The sequence below is a fragment of the Sorex fumeus genome, unplaced genomic scaffold, assembly GCF_029834395.1.
Source record: "Sorex fumeus unplaced genomic scaffold, SorFum_2.1 ptg000042l, whole genome shotgun sequence".
Lineage (NCBI taxonomy): Eukaryota > Metazoa > Chordata > Mammalia > Eulipotyphla > Soricidae > Sorex > Sorex fumeus.
Genome location: NW_026606099.1, coordinates 8,358,020 through 8,375,602, shown reverse-complemented (window position 1 = coordinate 8,375,602; position 17,583 = coordinate 8,358,020). Strand labels below are relative to the sequence as shown.

Sequence of the window (17,583 nt, the reverse complement as noted above, 5' to 3'; positions counted from 1 at the left end):
AGGACACTCTTCTGGAAACTTCCCTTCCCACCTTTTTCTTTGCTTATTCCTTCTCTTCTCACCCTCCTCCACTTCAGCTGTCTCTCCTCTCAACCCACCTGCTCCCGAAGCCTGACCCCTGCCACCTAGCCCCCCCCACCCCAATTCTTCCTGCTCAGCTAGTTTACATTCCATATTTTCTCCTAACTTTCCCTGTCTCTCTCCCCATGTCAGCAAGGCTTGAGGTGTGGGTTTTCCTGTCCCCCACCCTAGGTGGACCCCAAGGAAATGCACCTACTGCCTTGCCCTGGGCAAAACTGGGAGAGCTGAGGGGGTGGACTAGAGCTAACAAGTGCCTCTGCGCCTGCCCTGGCCACTTAGTCCCGGCTGTCTGTTCCTGAAACGGCTTCAATAAAATGTCACCCAGCACTCATGGTCTGGACTGAGCCTGTGTCCTGTCTCACAGCTGTGAGGCTGGTGTTCTCGGGAGGAGAGATGAATCCAAGCATACCCCTCCCCTGCTCTGATCCTGGGGGTGGGTTCCACTCCAAGAAGCCCAGCAGGGTCCCTGACGCCACCCTCCGGCACAGATGTGATCCCCGGGTCACCTGCAGTTCCCCTGACCACCTGGCAGGATTTGCACTGGCTTCCCACCTCCTGGGCCCAGCTCATGGTAGAATGACAATTCTCCTGGTATCCAAAACTGGACCCCACCCACCTCTGCCTCCCACCATGGCCCAAAGTTTCAACTCTCACCTCCCAAGTCCCACCCTTTCCTCTCCGGAACTGCAGGGCTCCAGGAACAGAGGAAAGGATAGGGGGACATCTCCCCCATTAGACTGAGAACTCCGAGTGCAAGAAACGATGATGCCTGGAGTCTTCTCCCAGGAAAGGTGGGGGAAAAAGGGAAGGCCTCTGTGCATTGGGGCAGCCCTGGATTCCTGACCTGCCATCCCCCCAGGGACGGTCACACAGCTGATGCCACCAGCCACAGACAGGACTCGTGGCTCAGAGCTTCTTCAAGATCCTCAGTTGTCTCTCCTTTCAAGTCTGAAGAACTGCTCAGTCACTAGAATTAAAGCAAATGCCCATGTCAAGATCTTGGGGGACGGGGGTGTCCAAGGATGAGGTGTGAGGTCCCAAAAGGTGACTGTTGCCATTGTTGTGGACTTGAGTATGGGCCCCGGAAACTGGAAGGGGTGGACCCCTGGGCCTCACAAAGGCCGCACTCATGGGAAGGAAGATAAGGAGGGGCGGGGCAGGGGACATTTAAGCATCCCCAAAGGACAGTGACCTGTGAGCAGGGGAGAAGCTGATACCAGCATGCACCTGCATAATTCCGGAGTTCAACAACTACCTCCTAGCTCTCGTCAGACCAGAGCAGGCTTGGGGTAGGGGAAAGAGAACTGAGCAGCCAGGCAGACATGCAGACCCAATGCTGGACATGGACACACAAGTGGGGGCTCCAAAGATCTCCCCCACCCCCGTTATCTCCCCTCTGGTTACACAGCGCACCTGCTGCAGCCTCCGTGCTCTGAGCAGGTGCCGCAAACGAGGTCTGGAGTCCTGGAGAACGGGGCATAGCCGAACAGGCTCTGGCCTGGCCTGAGGGATGACACCTCCACCCCCACGACGCTCCTTCCTGAGCACTGCTGGGCCCCCTCAGAGCCTGCCGAGAGCTCCTGGGGCTGGCGCCTCTGCAGAAAAAGGTGGGGAAGTAGAGGGGCCCCAGGCGCTAATCTAGCCCCGTAATCCAGCCCCTCTGCTCTGCCTCTTGGGGCCGACTCTCACTTTCCTCAAGGCTGTGCCTCCCTGAGCACCCAGACTCGCGTCTTCTCTCGTCACCCCCGCAAACACGGAAGGAGGACAAATGGGTCTTTACGGGCCTGCCCCACTGACCATTGGCTCCTTCTCACTGCTCTTTGCTACCCTAATTATCTGCCTTGGGACTGAGCAGCTGCCAATATCCCAAGCTCATAAAACTGATTTAATGGTGATTTGGGGTTTGACCCAGCTCCGCCCCCCACCCCCCACCAGATAAAAGGGCGGAGGCCGAGCTGGCCACTGACTTCCAGCCCCACCTTTTCCCGGCCAAGGCCCCGTCCCGTTGCGTCCCTCTCCGGCCATGTCAAGCCACTCGTTCCAGCAGGGCCCCCGGTGTGGCGGTCGGAGCTTCAGCTCCTGCTCGGCAGTGCTCCCCCGGACGGTCACCTACACGGCAGTGAGCAAAAGCTCCTGCCGGGCAGGCGGTGGCGGAGGGCTCCGTGCCCTGGGCTGCCTGGGCTCCCGGAGCCTGTGCAATGTGGGCTATGGGAGACCTCGCGTGGCCTCCCGCTGTGGCCTGCCTGGCTTCGGGTACCGGGTGGGCGCCGCCTGCGGGCCTTCCCCCTGCATCACCCCCGTCACCATCAATGAGAGCCTGCTGGTGCCTCTCGACTTGGAGATTGACCCCACCGTGCAGAGGGTGAAGAGAGATGAGAAGGAGCAGATCAAGAGTCTCAACAACCGTTTCGTGTCCTTCATCAATAAGGTAAGGAGGAGACCAGGAGCCAGAGCAGAGTGAGGCGTTGGGGCTTGTCCGGAAGGGACAGATCACGGGGAGGCCATGCTGAACCCATCCACACTCCAGTCGGGGCTTCTCCCATACCTGACCACCACCGCCAGTTACTGGAGCACGGAACTCCAAACAGGTCAACGCTTTTGCTGGCTGGTCCTTTTCGAAACTATCACCTCCCTCTGGAGATGTTCTGATCACCCCGGGGCCTGATGTTAGAGGAAATTCCAAAGCAGCAAGAGATCCTGAAAGGATCCACCAGCTTTGCAGAGCATCACGCGTCTTGATAGAGCGTAAACAACAGAGCTACCTCCTGGGAGTCTGGATGAGACCCCAGATCTGGAGGCAGGGATGGGCTGTGACCTAGAACTTCCTGTCAGCTCAGGCCTCTTCAGAGCAGTTACAGCTAGACATGTGGGGTGGCGCAGCCAAAGTCTGTCCGAGCCACCACTCCGAAGGGCTCCAGGAGAGTGGCCTGTGCTTTGACACAGGGAACAGGCCTGCCCCCTCAGCAGACAGGGATCTGGTCTGTCCCCAGACCTCAGGGAAGTTCTTAGAAGGATCAGGACTGGGACTCTGAGGCTGAGGGCAGAGTCCTGACCAAAAATCAGGAGATTCTGGGTCCTGTTCTTGGATCCCCTCACCTTACCCCAAGGCCCTGTGCCACGCAGCAGTGGCCAGCCTCGGGTGGTCCGCTGCCCATAGGGGAAGGAAGCAGAGGCTAGAGCAGTAATGTAGTACATGCACGGGAGTCCAGAGGCACTGTGTCAGCACATAGCGATCAACCCCTTTCTGCCTCATTTTTCTTTATTCGGTTATTCATCGCATTTTTTTTTTACTTTTGGGTCATACATGGGGATGCTCAGGGTTCTCCTGGCTCTGTGCTCAGGGATCACTCCAGCCATTTCAAGGACCCATATGTGGTGCAGGGGATGGAACTGGGATCAGCTGCATGAAAGGCAACTACTCTACCTGCTACGCTATTACTCTGACCCTTGAATTTCCCTTTTCACATTTTATTTTGATCGGTGTGGTTTACAAAACTGTTGTTGGCATGGTTTCATACATAAAAATTCTAGCACTGGGGTCAGAGAGATAGATTGACCCAGGTTCAACCCCCAGCACCCCAACCTGCCAAGTGGGATCCCTGAATGCAGATCCAGGAGTAAATCCTGAACACTTCTGGGTATGGCCAAAAAACAAAGTAATGATTTTTTTTAATTCAGCTTTCTTGAGCATGATTTTTTTTAATTCCAGTACCAAACCCTCCCTCCACCATCATCCCCATGTTCCTCGTTGGGCCCCCACCACTCTCCCTTACAGTAAGCTTCCTACTGGGAACCAGTTCTTCATTTCTATTTCTTTTGTGTACCTGTATTCCATTATTGTCTTTCTTTATATCCCTCACATGAAAGAGATCATTCGATGTCTGTGCCTCTCCTTCTGGCTAACTTCAATCAGCCTCATATGCTCCAGATCTATGCAAGCAGCTACAAATTATAGGATTTCACCTCTTTTCAAAGCCGAGCGGCCTCCCATCATGTTTGTGTACCACAGCTGTTTTTATCCAGTCATTCCTTCTTGGACACGAGCTGTGTCTGGGCTACTGTGACTGGTGCCAGAATGAACCTGGGGCCGCCTCATGTTTTACTTTCATTAAATTCTGGTCACCCACCCAGACCAACCTCATAGTTTGGATCATGAGCTGGGCCACACCACATCTGGGAGTCTGGGGACCTCTGGCCATGTGGCCGTTCACCAGAGGTGGGGTACAATTATTCACTCAACAGCTTTCTTGAGCATGAGGACAAATACGGACCACCCCCCTAATCCCTGACAAGGCCTTGGGCCATAGCTGGGTGGCCGCCACCAACTCTCTCAGCTTCTCCTACTCTTGGTTTCAAACCAAACCGCGAAGATGAAGGTGGTTGCCTGGGATGCTCTCCACATGGCATAGAGACTTTTCCTGGATGTGGCTGTTTGAGATTCAGCAGAACAAGTGGGAAGAGCTCAGCGTGCTCGGACACAGGCCTGCGTCTCCCCTTCCACCCTGAGATCCCCTGAACTGGCACTGAACAAAACCCAATTTCCAGCACAAGGGTTCACGTCAGTCTGGGATTTCCAAAGTGCTTCCCAGGCATCAGCTCAAGCAGGGACTTTAGAATCTCACGTGGGGGGAACCCCGATGTTTGGGATGGCCTGGCTAAGGTTACAAGGCCAGTGAGGCCCAGAGAGGCCAGCCTGGCAGTGGCCCTTGCCCGGGCATCTTGGAGCAACACCTTCCAGTATAACACACCCCCCCCCAAGTGAAAGGTTGGGGCACGGACAGAGGAAATACAGAGACACATTCCCGGAAGCCAGTCCACACAGAGTCCCGATCTTTGCAAGGCTTAGCACATCTGCAGCAGGTGTTAAGAGAAAACCTTCTGATCTGCTTCTCCCACACCCACCAACTTTTCCCAAGCCACGTCCCCCTGTTCTCGACCGCAGGTCCGGTTCCTGGAGCAGAAGAACAAGCTGCTGGAGACCAAGTGGAACTTCATGCAGCAGCAGAGGTGCTGCCAGAGCAACATGGAGCCCCTCTTTGAGACGTACATCTGTGCGCTGCGCCGGCAGCTGGAGTGCGTGGCCGGGGACCGCACCAAGCTGGAGGCCGAGCTCTGCAGCCTGCAGAATGCGCTGGAGGGCTACAAGAAGAAGTGAGTCCGCTCCGCTCTCGCCCCGGAGCCGCAAGCCATCTGGGCTTCTGTGTGCTTGGCTATAAAAATGGGGAACCCAAAATTAGCTCATCAGGCAGCAGGTCAATTAGGCAGGAGGGCGTAGGCGGGGCATGTTGGAGTCTGTCCCCGAAGCGCTGACCCTGAGTGCTGGTCTCCTTTTCCCACCCACCCCCACATGGTGCCTCCTGCATCCTCCCTCCCAGCGAGAAGGTTCTTCCTCCTGCCATCCACTGGGCTCTGGGACTCCGGGGCTCAGCTCCAGGCTCTGGTCCTGCCCCTTCCTCCATCCATCCCCGACCTGTGCCTGAGCCACTTCTGAGTCCCCGGGCCTCCCCCCTCTGAGCCTTTGCTCCTGCCGCTCTTTCATCAGCTTCAACCTGCACCCTGGCTAATAGCGCCCCATTCTCTCCCACACCCCGGTCTGGACGTCAGCTGCCCTCCTGTCCCTGCTCTCACTATCCCCCTTGTCCCAGTCCCAGTTCTTTGTGGTCAGGGCTCTGCTGCCAGCCTGACATGCCCACCCTGTGCCACCCTGTACCTGAGTCACAGCAGGAGGAGGGGGGTGATGATTACGTTGAAGATGAACTAGCAGACTTGTGGGTCCTGTGTTTGCAGGAGGCCAGATCTCAGGGAATTCCCGGTCTGCCTGGGCTCAGGGTCCCAGGAGACCATGTGTTGGGGAGTGGGGCGGGGCGTGGAGAGAGACTCGTTTTTATGGACAAGGAACAGTGTAGAGATGTGAAGAGCAAGAAGGAGGTCCAAAGGAGAGGGTCCACGGATAGCGCCTCAGACCAGGCATCCATGCCGTGGGGCCAACCAGGGGTCAGATGATGTGCTGGAGAGTGTGGGCATTACAGAGAGATGGAGAAGCTTCGCACCTTTCTCCAAAATGCCCCATACCAGTAATATAATGTGTTACAGGGAAGAAAGAGTGAGAGAATAGAAGGAACCCGGGAAGCCTTCCTGAAGGAGGTGATGTTTTCTCGGGGCCCGGAACGATGAACTCTTAGCAAAGTTGCTTCTCACAGTGTAGACCCGGGAAAAGGGGACAGAGTGGGAACAGGTGACAAGGAAAATTCAGCGAGAAGGAACCACTCAAGCAGAAAGTGTCAGGTGAAAGGCAGCACATAGCAGGAGCAGCACCTTCCATGGGCCTGAGATACAACGTGGGCAGGAGACGTGCTTTGCTTTCATGATGATGAAGTGGGATTTGAAAGTGAAGCCAGAGGAGAAGGATGAGATCAAGGGGTGCTGGGACATGAGCCTGTTCAGCACGCACCCATGACCTGTGCTTTTCAGAGACTCACTCCCGTGCTATGTTAACTCACAGTTGCCCTGCATGGCAGGACCAGCTTCTCCTCACTGGACAGAGAACAAAGCTGAGGCAGAGAGACCGAGTTACAGATCTAACCTGAGGCAGAGCCAAGATTCAAACCCAGCCTCCCCCCTCCCCCCAAAGTAGTATAGGAAACTTTACAGGACTTCATACTTTAAGGGCTCCCGCTAGTAGCTACGGACCCCAGCCTTTGCTCTTGACATGCCCTCTGAATGTGGAGATGCTCCCTAATGTTCCTGCCAAGAGGGCTCTGTCGGTTTTTTATGTCTCTGTCAAGGGTAGCTCACCAGTTGGGAACCCAGAGGTGTAGTGAATAAATGGCCAGCCTGTGAGACCATTGATGGTTGCCCAAGCAGCTCTATAAATAAATAAATAAAATAAAATAAAATAAAAGGCCAGGCTCAGGCGCCCAGTGCCCTTCCTTGCGAGAAGGAAGGCTGAGCATAGGGAAGCTTAGTGTCATTTCCAATGACGCCTTGTTGCTCATCACGCTGAGTCACTTCACCAGACTCAACCCCCGGACCCCCATGCTGCCGCCTTGGGGAGCAGCGATGGGAGAGGAGCTCCCAGAGCCTCGAGGAAACTGGGCTGCCTTTATGGGTCGGACGAGGCGTAATTGCTACCTCTGCACCCCGCACCGGGGCCAGGTACAGAGCCCTTGGTGTGGAGGGGTTCGGGCAGCTGGGATCCCCATGGTGCAGCCAACTCAGTGTTCTGCCCGAAGACAGTGGTATGCAGCAGGCAACCATTTTCCTCCATCCTCCCAGGGGAAACTACTAGAATATATGGGCATCCTGACAGCAGCTTCAGCAGGACTGTGGGGGCTCCCTCCCAGGAGCAGCTAAGGGGGACAAGGGATGCGGTGAGACTTCTATGAGACCCTGAGTCTCTTCCTTTTTAAAATTTTCTTGTTTGACTTTTTATTTTTATTGAAGTGACATGATTTACATATGTTCATATGCACGCTTCAGGCATAGAAAGTCACTGCCTGATGCCCAGCCCCAAAGTACCAGAGCCCTTGGTGTGGAGGGGCTCAGGCAGCTGGGATCCCCATGGTCACCACTGTGACTAAATTCCACCTTTCACCTCTCCACTCTTTTACCAGATCTCCGTTCCCTTGGTTCTGTTATCAGAATTTAAGGGTTTGCTTTTATTAGACATTATTCACTCCCTTGCATTGTCTTCTTATACACCATATGTGAGAGAGCAGTCTTCTGGCATTTGTCACTCCGCTTCTGACTTAGTTCGCTGAACGTGACTCCGCATTGCCTGGAACACTTCCTACAATCCCTAGATGTCTCTGGGCTCCGTGGAGGCAGATGGAAGAGCCCACGCCAGGCTGACTCGGTGATTCCTGAGGACGTTCACTTGGGGCAGGTCCTTGACTCTGACCTGACACCAAAGTCCCTTCCCGATCCCACAGGCCTAACACAAAGATTTCTCTGCCCTCCCCACCAGATACGAAGAGGAGCTCTCCCTGCGGCCCTCCGCTGAGAATGAGTTTGTGGCACTAAAGAAGGTGAGCAAGGGTGGCAGGGGAGGGGAACGGGCCCTGAGGGGGCCAGCGAGCCTCGGGACACTCCGCCCCTGCACAGTGTCCAAGGTGCCTGCCGAACGCCCACCCACAGGGAAGCCTCGCCGTCAGTCCCCCTGTGGGCCCCAGGCAGGAGTCTGGCCCCTGCGCATGGGGCAGTGGCCTGGCCTCCACTTTGGAGCAAAGTTGGTTCATGGTTGTGCTTACACGGGCACCAGAGCCAGAGCAGTGACCAACACCAGCTCAAAAGCTACAGATTCAAGCCCCAGCCCCTGAAAATAGTTGCTCAGCAGATGGCAATGGTTAGATGGCAAGTGTGTCCCTGGCCCGAAGGCCCCAGAGGGGGCCCTTTGGGAGTCCACCCAGCTCCTTCCCACACCCCGTCCCCTCAGATGCCCCCTCATCAGGCTGCGAGGCCTGCACTTGGGGCCCTCCCTCCTTCCCTCGCTCCTGGCTTTCCCAACCCCTTTACTCCCACAAGGACCTAAGTGAGGAAAGTCAGGTTCCATGCCTGTCCCTGGCCAGGTGGGTGATGCCCCCCACCAGCCCCGAGGTTTTGCTCTCTCACCGCTCTGCTGTAGGACGTGGACACGGCCTTCCTGATGAAGGCCGACCTGGAGACCAACGTGGAGGCTCTGGTCCAGGAGATCGACTTCTTGAAGGGCCTGTATGAAGAGGTACCAGTATCCTGCGGGGCCCCTGAGGTGGGAGGCCCCTGGGCAGTGACAGCATCCATCTCAGGGTACGTGGACCGGAAGTCAGGCCGTGAGACTCCCAGTCACCCAGGGCCGTGGTAGTGAGGGGAGTGATGAGGGCCTGGGACAGCCATGGTGAGGTCCCGCCAGACCTACTCTGGGAAGGCCAAAGCCCAGCCCCCCTCCCCGCCTCCCCTGCTACCTTGAAGGGCTCACTTGTCCCCTCCTGTCCTCTCCCCAGGAGATCTGCCTGCTCCAGTCTCAGATCTCAGAGACCTCGGTCATTGTCAAGATGGACAACAGCCGGGAGCTGGACGTGGATGGCATCATAGCCGAGATCAAGGCCCAGTATGACGAAATCGCCAGCCGCAGCAAAGCGGAAGCAGAAGCCTGGTACCAGTGCCGGGTGAGGCCCCGGGGTGGGGGGGCCCAGGCCACTCTCCCCCAGGAAGTGGCCGAGGAGGCCGTGACAGCCGTGCTGTGCCACTGAAACAGAGAACCTCATAAACCCCTGAGCCTGTTGTTTGTGCCACGTCTCTGCAGAGGAGGTGGGAGGGGGCCCACGGACAAGCCTGGTTGTCCTCAGGCTACAGGGTGCCCCAGCTTTATGCGCCCATAGACTCACTGGAAGTGCTTATCTAAGTGGCATTCAAGGAATACTAATTGGTGATGAGGGCAAGGAAAAATCCGGGCGTGGGAGGAGGCGAATGTCACCGAGTGGTTCCTACTGGTGGAGCCAAAATGGTGATTAAAGTGGCCTAGACTGTGGTAATTAGGGGCTTGCTGGGAGGGTGGTTGGTGCCCTTAAGGGCAACTCGATTGGACGGATATTATCATCTCCGTCTTACCTGCCTCATCTGTGATGGGCACTGGTCATTCATCCCTTCGCTCGTTCCCTGAGCAACTGTGTACTGAGCACCGGCCAAGCGCCGGGCAAAGCTGCAGAGGCTAGAGCTGCACCAGGGAGCAGGACAGCCAGTAGCCCTACCTCTGCGGGCCTTCCTGCCAGAGGCAGGTGCAGGGAAGGACTTGGCAACACACAGGACAAATCAGCACCACAGGTGCAAGTTCCAGGTGGCTGCTGGGGAGGAAATGTTCGGCAGGGAGGCTCAGGGAGCATCCTGGAAATAGAATTTTCAACCAAGTGGCCTGGGAAAGACGCCTTCACAATCCCTGTCCTGTACGAGATCACCATCCAGGGGAAGAGAAACGTGGGAGACCACCTACCCAAGGCAGCAGAAAGTGGGGACTGAGTGGGGCTGTGGGCTTCCGGGGAGCAGCAGGAGGGAGAGGCAGGCCTGGCTTTGGCTCTGCACCCTGAAGACGAAGGGTGACCAGAAGGGGTTGGGTTGTATTTGGCTAAAAGACGGCAGGCAACAGAAAAGGAGGTGCCTACTTTGAGACAGTTGGGAGGGGCCTGGGACCATAGAGCTGTGCTGGACACTTTGACTTTGTCGCTGGAGGCAATGGGTACCACTGTCCAGGGGACTCCTCTACCCCAGTGAGCTGCTGCCCATCTTCTGGTGAGGCTCAGTGATGGGGTCTAAGAATAATGACCCTTCCATGACCAGCTTCCCCAGCTGTCTCCTCCCATCCGTCAGGGGACCTCTGGGATAACAGCATCATCCATCGGAAATGAAAGAAAACCCTATCATGGTAGTATGGCATTTAGCTGTGAGGCTCAGAGAGAGCGAGAGAAAGAGAGTTGGGTCAGAAAGATAATACAGCAGGTAGGGTATTTGCCTTGCATGCAGCCGACCAGCATTTGATGTCCTGCACCCCATATAGTTCCCCAAGCACCATCTGATTCCTGAGTGCAAAGCCAGGAATAACCCCTGAGCATTGCTGGGTGTGACCTAACAACAAAAAAAAAGGGAAAAAAAGGAAAGAAAGAGACATATAGGTGGTTAAAGAAAATTCAGTCTCTTTTAATTATTTTTCTTAATTGAATCACCATGAGTTACAAAGTTACAAAGATATTTGTGATTGAGTTTCAGGGGTACAATGTTTCGACGCCAATCCCTTGACGGTAGGTGCCTGCTACCTTCCACCAGTGCCTCTGTGGCAAATATATTTCCTTGGTGGTCTCCCCCACCATACTAGTGTTCTCTTCCCTAACTTATCCTCCACCCTGACCCAGTGGCAAGCTTCCTGTGGAAAACCAGTGATTCTGCTGTTTGGTTCATTGCCTTTGGGCATTCAATATACCCCTAACAAAGTTTCTTTGTATCCCCATATGAGAGAGATCATTCTGAGCCGGCTCCTTTTCCTCCGACTTCAGGATTTACTTTTCAGTGTTGACTCTTCAGTGTTTACTAAAATCATTTGAAGCACAGGACAGGCTTCCCAGGAGGGGTGGGGAGGGGACTTCCTGTATCGTGGTCAGGAATTAAGGCTCCTTCTGGCCTCTGTTCCACTACCCTAAACACACAGCGATAGTCCACTGGCTGCCTGGGGTCCCAAGATGGCTGCCACTTGCCTCCTTGTAGACAGCAAGAAGAAGGGGGCGGAGAGGAACATGCCAACTGAGTGAGTCAGACCCCACTTTAAAGGGCTTTCCCGGAAGCCCTCCCCAGTCGGGCCCCTGCCCGTGGATCTCACTGGGAGGCTTCCCTGGGCTTACTGCCACTCCAGACAAAGGCAGAGTTCTATTTAGAGAAGAGGAATGAAAACATTGATTGGCAATTACAGTCTTTCCCATAATCAAGCTGAGGTGCTTCTTGCTTGTCTTGAGTTGACAGTGTAAACGGCTCCCATCTGCTGTCGGCAGGAAGCTTGAAGTTGCCCATTATGATTCATCTATAAGTGTGATCTAGAACAAGTAATCTACCACAAACAAGAGATGCTGCATGCAGAGATTTTGTAAAAAGAGTTAAGCCATGGGAACTTTGGTTGTTTTTTTTTTTCTCTTTTTCATTGGATTGTTTGAAAGGGTACTACCTGAACTTTCTCACCCTGATGGGCAGACCTGGTCATTCTGGTCATTCCTGAGTTCTTAGTCTCTTAGGTGGCCCCAGCCCAGCCCAGAAGCCCCTTCCAGCATCTGGAGGAGTGATGGAACAAAAGGGAGGAGGCCCTTCAGCACCCTTTTCTCCCTACATAAATATGTAAAAGAGAGATGCCTGGAAGCTTGGAGGAGAATTTAACAGCAGAAAGGCTCAAGGCCAAAAGGCGAGCTAGTATAAGGAGAGTCCACCCAGGGGAAGGGTTGGGAGCAGAGAGAGGCAAAATACAGAGGATAAGAACATACCTGCATCACATCGTCACATCGGCCTCTGGGGCTCTGACCTCTCCATCCCGTCGACAGTACGAGGAGCTGAGGATGACGGCCGGAAACCACTGTGACAACCTCCGCAACCGCAAGAACGAGATCCTGGAAATGAACAAACTGATCCAGCGACTGCAGCAGGATATTGAGAATGTCAAGGCCCAGGTGAGACGGGCCCATGCGGATCCACTGTCTGGGGAAGCACCAGGCAGAAGCCATGGTCCAGGCGGTGCCTGGGGGTTTCTCCCAGCTTGGTGCTGGGGCAGGGGGTTCGCTGTGCTTGGGGACTTAGGCAGACTCAGTGCTTCTTTTGTTTGTTAGTCTTGTGTTGGGGGGCTACATCTGTCCATGCTCGGGAATCACTCCTAGTGGTGCTCAGGGAACCATATGGGGGTGCCAGGGGTCAAACTCAAGTCAGCTACCTGCAAGGCAAATGCCCTCCCTGCTGTGTCATCGCTCAGGCCCCAAGTCTCAGTGCTTCTTGCACACAAAGGAGGCACAAGCACTTTGAGCTGTGTCCCCAGTCTCGGCTTTGGGGATTTCTGTGGCACTTCCGTCATGAAGGCACAGCTGGCCTAGTTAGTCCCAGCCCCTCTGAGCCTCATGGGATTCTCGTCCTGTGGGCCAGCCCCGTCAGGGAGCATCCCCCAGTGGAGCACAGGGCATTTTGATCCCCCCAGAAAATGGCAAAGGGCCCTGTGTGTGTCCAAAGAGCCAAGTTCCGATGGCGCAGGAAAGGGCAGAGACCTGCGGGGCTCCAGGAGGGCTGGGCCAAGGACCAGACACACTGTCTGCTCTTTGCTCATGACGGTCACATGCTCTTTGCTCTTCTGAGTCCCCCAGAGACCCCCATAACACCTTTCTGTGCCCTCTCCCAGCGCTGCAAACTGGAGGCCGCCGTGGCCGAGGCGGAGCAGCAGGGCGAGGCGGCCCTCTCCGACGCCAAGTGCAAGCTGGCCGGCCTGGAGGAGGCCCTGCAGAAGGCCAAGCAGGACATGGCGTGCCTGCTCAAGGAGTACCAGGAGGTGATGAACTCCAAACTGGGCCTGGACATCGAGATCGCCACCTACCGGCGCCTGCTGGAGGGCGAGGAGCACAGGTGAGCGGGAGGGGTCCAGCCAGGCTATGTGTGGGGTCTCCTGCCCTCTGTGCCGCTGCCACCACCGCCCACCCCGCAGTGGCTTTCCAGCATGAGAACCATGGCACCACCACGTGCCTGGCACATGCATGACCGGGACAGGCGCCAGCAGCGTTGGCTAGCATGCTCCCCAAGCAATGACCTGTTTTTCCTATTCCCTCTCTCTCGCCCCCAGGCTGTGCGAAGGCATTGGACCTGTGAACATCTGTGAGTACAGGAGCATTTCCTGCGGGCTCTGGGGCCAGGGGAGGGTCAGGGTCATGCAGATCGGTCCCACCAGCCCATTTCCCATGGGCCTCCGCCAGCCCAGATTGGGTGGGGGGGGGTGGGTTCTGCTCAAGGGTGAGGCTCCCCCTGGGGCCTTTCCAAATACTGATCAGGAAGATTAGGGCCCAACCAGGCAGCCTGGTCTCGACTCAGGACTCCCCTGACAAAGAGGTGTGTGCTCCTGAGAGAAGAATGATTTGACTCAGGGACGAGCCCGGCAGAGACTGGGAAAGGGGGTGGCAGCACCAGGGCCATGGGGATAGGTAGGGACATGGGGCAGGGGAGGGGATGCCCAAGTACTTCTCCAGCGTGTGTGGAAGACACAGGCGGGGTGTCCATCACGGCGAGTGGCAGCAAGGGAAGGGCCGGGCCCTCAGCCGTCAGACCCTGAGCGTCTCTCCTGTCCCCACAGCCGTGAGCAGCTCCAAAGGCGCCATGTTGTATGAACCATGCATGGTCAACACGCCCGTGCTGAGGACCGAGTACTGCCCGGGGACCACCAGCGTCCTCAAGAGCACCGGGGGCTGCAGCGTGGTGGGCACTGGGGAGCTCTACATTCCCTGGGAGCCACAGGGGCTCATGAGCTGTGGGAGTGGGCGCAGCTCGAGCATGAAGCCGGGGGCGGGGGGCAACGCTTCCTGCCACAAGTGTTAGCCCAGCCCTGGCGACAGGAAGCCCAGGGGCAGGGCCTCCGCCGCCAGCCTGAAGACGAGGGCGCTCCAGACCCCCTTCGGCACGTACTTCAGGTTCCCTTGGGCTTCCACTGGAAGCTGCCCCTCAAGTCCAGCTCTTCCTTCAAGTGCCACCTTTCCCTGGGCCGTGTGCAGAGCTCAAGCTGGGCAGGGGGTCCGGGGCAGGCAGAGAAAGAGAATACAAGGCCCATGTCCCTGGACTCACATTCACACCCTGGTGTGCCCGAGAAAGTGGCGGCAGCCCCCAGCTCCTTCTCTAGGAGAGAAGACCACGTGAGCACTTCTCAGTTCCAGCTGGGGGATGTCCCAGGGGGATCTCCCCCCAAAACCAGCCCTTACCTCTGGCTCTCATGCCCCTGAGACAAATAGACTTCTTTTCCCATCCACATGCACTCTTGCAAGTGTCCATAGGAGACGAGACGTACAAAAAATACCCAACAAAACAAACTTCCTGAGTCCAAGGTAAATGCCTGTGTCTCTAGATGGCCTGGTTCTGTCCTGGTCCTTCTGGCACAGAATCCAGAGGTGCTTTCAGGGCAGTAGATTTTCCTGCCTACCTAGCTTGTGCCCACATTATGCAAATACAGGCTTTCCTGGGCGTTGGGAGCAAAGGCAAGAGGATGTGGATTATTTGCTGGACCAAGGGACAGCCGACTTAATTTGCTCAGTGGAACCAGAGTTCCCTTCCATCATCATCCTTCCGGGCTCACACTCCCTTTAGTTCCTCTCGTGTTGGATCTGGTAGAAGTGTGTTTTCCTGGCAACAGTGATGTTGTGAGGTTGCCCCAGCTTCGGCTTCAGCATCCTCGAGGCCCCGCCCCTAGCGCTGGTCACAGAGGCCACGCCCACCCAGCGCCAGCTCGTCCTGGTTCCCTGGGCGTGTCTGTTGCCAATAAACTAACTGTTCAGAGGTTCCAGGAATCAGGATTATTCACCGACTCTGCGGGGCATGGCGTGGCTGAGGGGGGGACCCCAGAGCAGCCTTTGGGAGCTGGAAAAGGAAGATTATGATACAGGTGGGGAAACTATCTGAAGGATTGGCAAGCAGCCTGTGAAATAAATGTGGATTCATACAAATCGTACTTAAAACCCACACGAAGCACCCGCATAGTTTGCAAGTCACTTGCCACATTAAAAATCAGGACAGAGTGATAGTTCGGCAGGTAGGACACTTAACCTAGCACACAGCTGACCCGGATTTGCTGCTCCCTGATACTACGTATGGTTCTACAAGTCCTACCAGGATTGATCCCTGAGCACAGAGCCAGGAGTAAGCTGTGAGCACCACAGGTGTGTCAAAAAAAAAACAAAAAACTATTGCACAGAGCCCCCTCACCACATGAATGAGTCACGGGGCCCCTAACATGTCCATACTCAGCACCCTCAAACCCTGGGTTCTCCTACACCACCCCACCCCACCCCACCAAACCTGACAGCTCACTCGGCAATATGGTAATGATGGAGAGCAGGCATTGGGGGTGAGGGGGTGGAGGGGGGCATCTCTAGTCTCCACTCCCTCTTAGGGAGCCCCCAGCATTGCAGTTGAGATTGGGGAACTGCAGGTCTCTGTTGTGAGGGTCCCACTGCCCTGGTTTGGGCTTTTGTGGTTTGGGGCGCTTTTTGTGGGGCCAGGGAGGGAATCCAGGGCCTCGCCCTTTCGAGGCAAATTCTCAACAGATGAGCCATCTCCCCAGCCCCAAACGCCCTGTTGTGTTGCCTCAGCGACCCACACGCTCCCCCTGGTGGCTCCCTGCTCCTCCGCCAGCACAGCCCCTCAGGGAGCCAAGCCCCATACAGAGCTGACTAAGACACCCCTGAACCCTGCAGGGTCCTTGGGCTCAGGCACACATGCAGGAGTCATGAATCACGAGAGCTGAGGATTGGCGAGCCACAAGGAAAAGCCCGCGAGGATCACCCCTGGACGGGGGCCAGGAGGGGCTCCTGAGCCGTGGGCAGAGCAGAGGCCCACTCGAGGGCCACCTCCTCATCACTCTTCCCCTCTCACACAGTGTCCTCTTGCCAAACAAGCACCTGTGGGCCAGGACATTGAGACACACACAGAAGGTGGCCCAGGCAGGGCGTCTGACCCAGGGGGCAGAGCAGACATGGTGCCCAAAGGTGGGGATGTCACCTGGTATCGCCTGGCAGCAACTCGAAGTGTTCAGTCTTGGACATAGGATCCAACTATTCCGTTCCCGGAATCAGACCCCGAGGAACAGAGCACTTGGCCTCCCAGAAACTTGGGTGCAGAGCTCCTTACAACACTATCCACGCTGGCTCAAAGGTCCAAACAACCCAGAGTCCATCTGTGGACACATGGAATAACCCAAGTGTGGCCTCTGGACACTGGACATTGTTCTGTCCCAGCAAGGAGTGATCCCAGTTCATGGAGGAACATGGAAGCAGTAAGGCAGGTCAAAGAGGAGGTCCTTCCTGAGAAAGTTCTAGTAGGGAAATCAGCAGAGACAGTGAAGGTATTAGCACCTGTTTAGGTCTGGGGCAAACAGGGTCAGGGAAATGTCTGGTGATGACAACTAAAGCTCTTTTTGAGAAAGAAATATTCTTGTTTTTATTTTTTGGGAAGGTCACACTTAGCGATGCACAAGGGTTACCCCTGGCTCTGCACTCAGGAATTACTCCTGGCAGTGCTCAGGGGATCATATGGGATGCTGGGAATCGAACCTGGGTTGGCCACATGCAAACCAAATGTCCTACCCGCTGTGCTATCGCTCCAGCTCGAAAGAAACGTTCTTGACCAAAGAAGGTTTTGACAAAAAGAACACTTCAGATGAACATGTTCTAAAAAGTATTGTGGTGGTCGTCACATGTATCTGTGGCTCTATTTAAACTAATAAATTGTGCTTTGAATGATGCTTCCCCAGCACTACGGAGGCCCTGTTGGATGGACCAGATGGTTCTGTGCTCACTGGAAACACCCTAGCAGTACTGGACCCCCTGAGATATCCTCATGGCCACCAAATAAGGCAATTTATTTAAAAGGAGGTCCAGCGGTGTGGGTGATGCTCTGGAGGCTTCTGTATGGCTAAATGAAAAAAGAAATTATAACTGGTCGTGAAGGGGGACACAGGCGAGTCTCCCCGTACCTCTCCTCATAGTCACTGGCTGGGAAGTTCTCCGGAAGGACATGAAACTGGGTTCAGGACAACAGGACCGAGTCGGTGTCTGGGATCCCAGGGACACACTTCCCACTTGGGCAAGGAGGAAGGAACAAGGAGCAACAGGTCTCAGAGCTTGTTCCCCTGCAGATCCTGTCACTCTGGACCCAGCCCCAAGGCCAGCTCAGCTCCTGGCTGACAAATGACGCAAAACTCTAGAAGCTTCTGGGATGCTGGCCCTGAGTCAGCAAGAACAGAGAGATTCCATGACTGCCTGTCGGCGC

At 55.7% G+C, this 17,583-nt stretch overlaps 1 protein-coding gene across 1 annotated transcript; it reads left to right on the top strand.

Annotated features, from left to right (window-relative positions):
* Nucleotides 1-2,104: 2,104 nt before the first annotated feature.
* Nucleotides 2,105-13,189, top strand: KRT82 (keratin 82). The gene is made up of 7 exons (XM_056120017.1): nucleotides 2,105-2,509; nucleotides 5,024-5,232; nucleotides 8,048-8,108; nucleotides 8,705-8,800; nucleotides 9,060-9,224; nucleotides 12,126-12,251; nucleotides 12,965-13,189. The coding sequence occupies exons 1-7, from the start codon at nucleotides 2,105-2,107 to the stop codon at nucleotides 13,187-13,189; spliced, it is 1,287 nt and encodes a 428-aa protein (XP_055975992.1).
* The last annotated feature ends 4,394 nt before the right edge of the window (nucleotides 13,190-17,583 follow it).

Coding starts and splice junctions, on each gene's coding strand:
- KRT82 (XM_056120017.1), top strand. CDS start 2,105: ATGTCAAGCCACTCGTTCCAGCAGGGCCCCCGGTGTGGCGGTCGGAGC. Junction 8,109..8,704: donor AGTTTGTGGCACTAAAGAAG/GTGAGCAAGGGT, acceptor GCTCTGCTGTAG/GACGTGGACACGGCCTTCCT. Junction 9,225..12,125: donor AAGCCTGGTACCAGTGCCGG/GTGAGGCCCCGG, acceptor TCCCGTCGACAG/TACGAGGAGCTGAGGATGAC.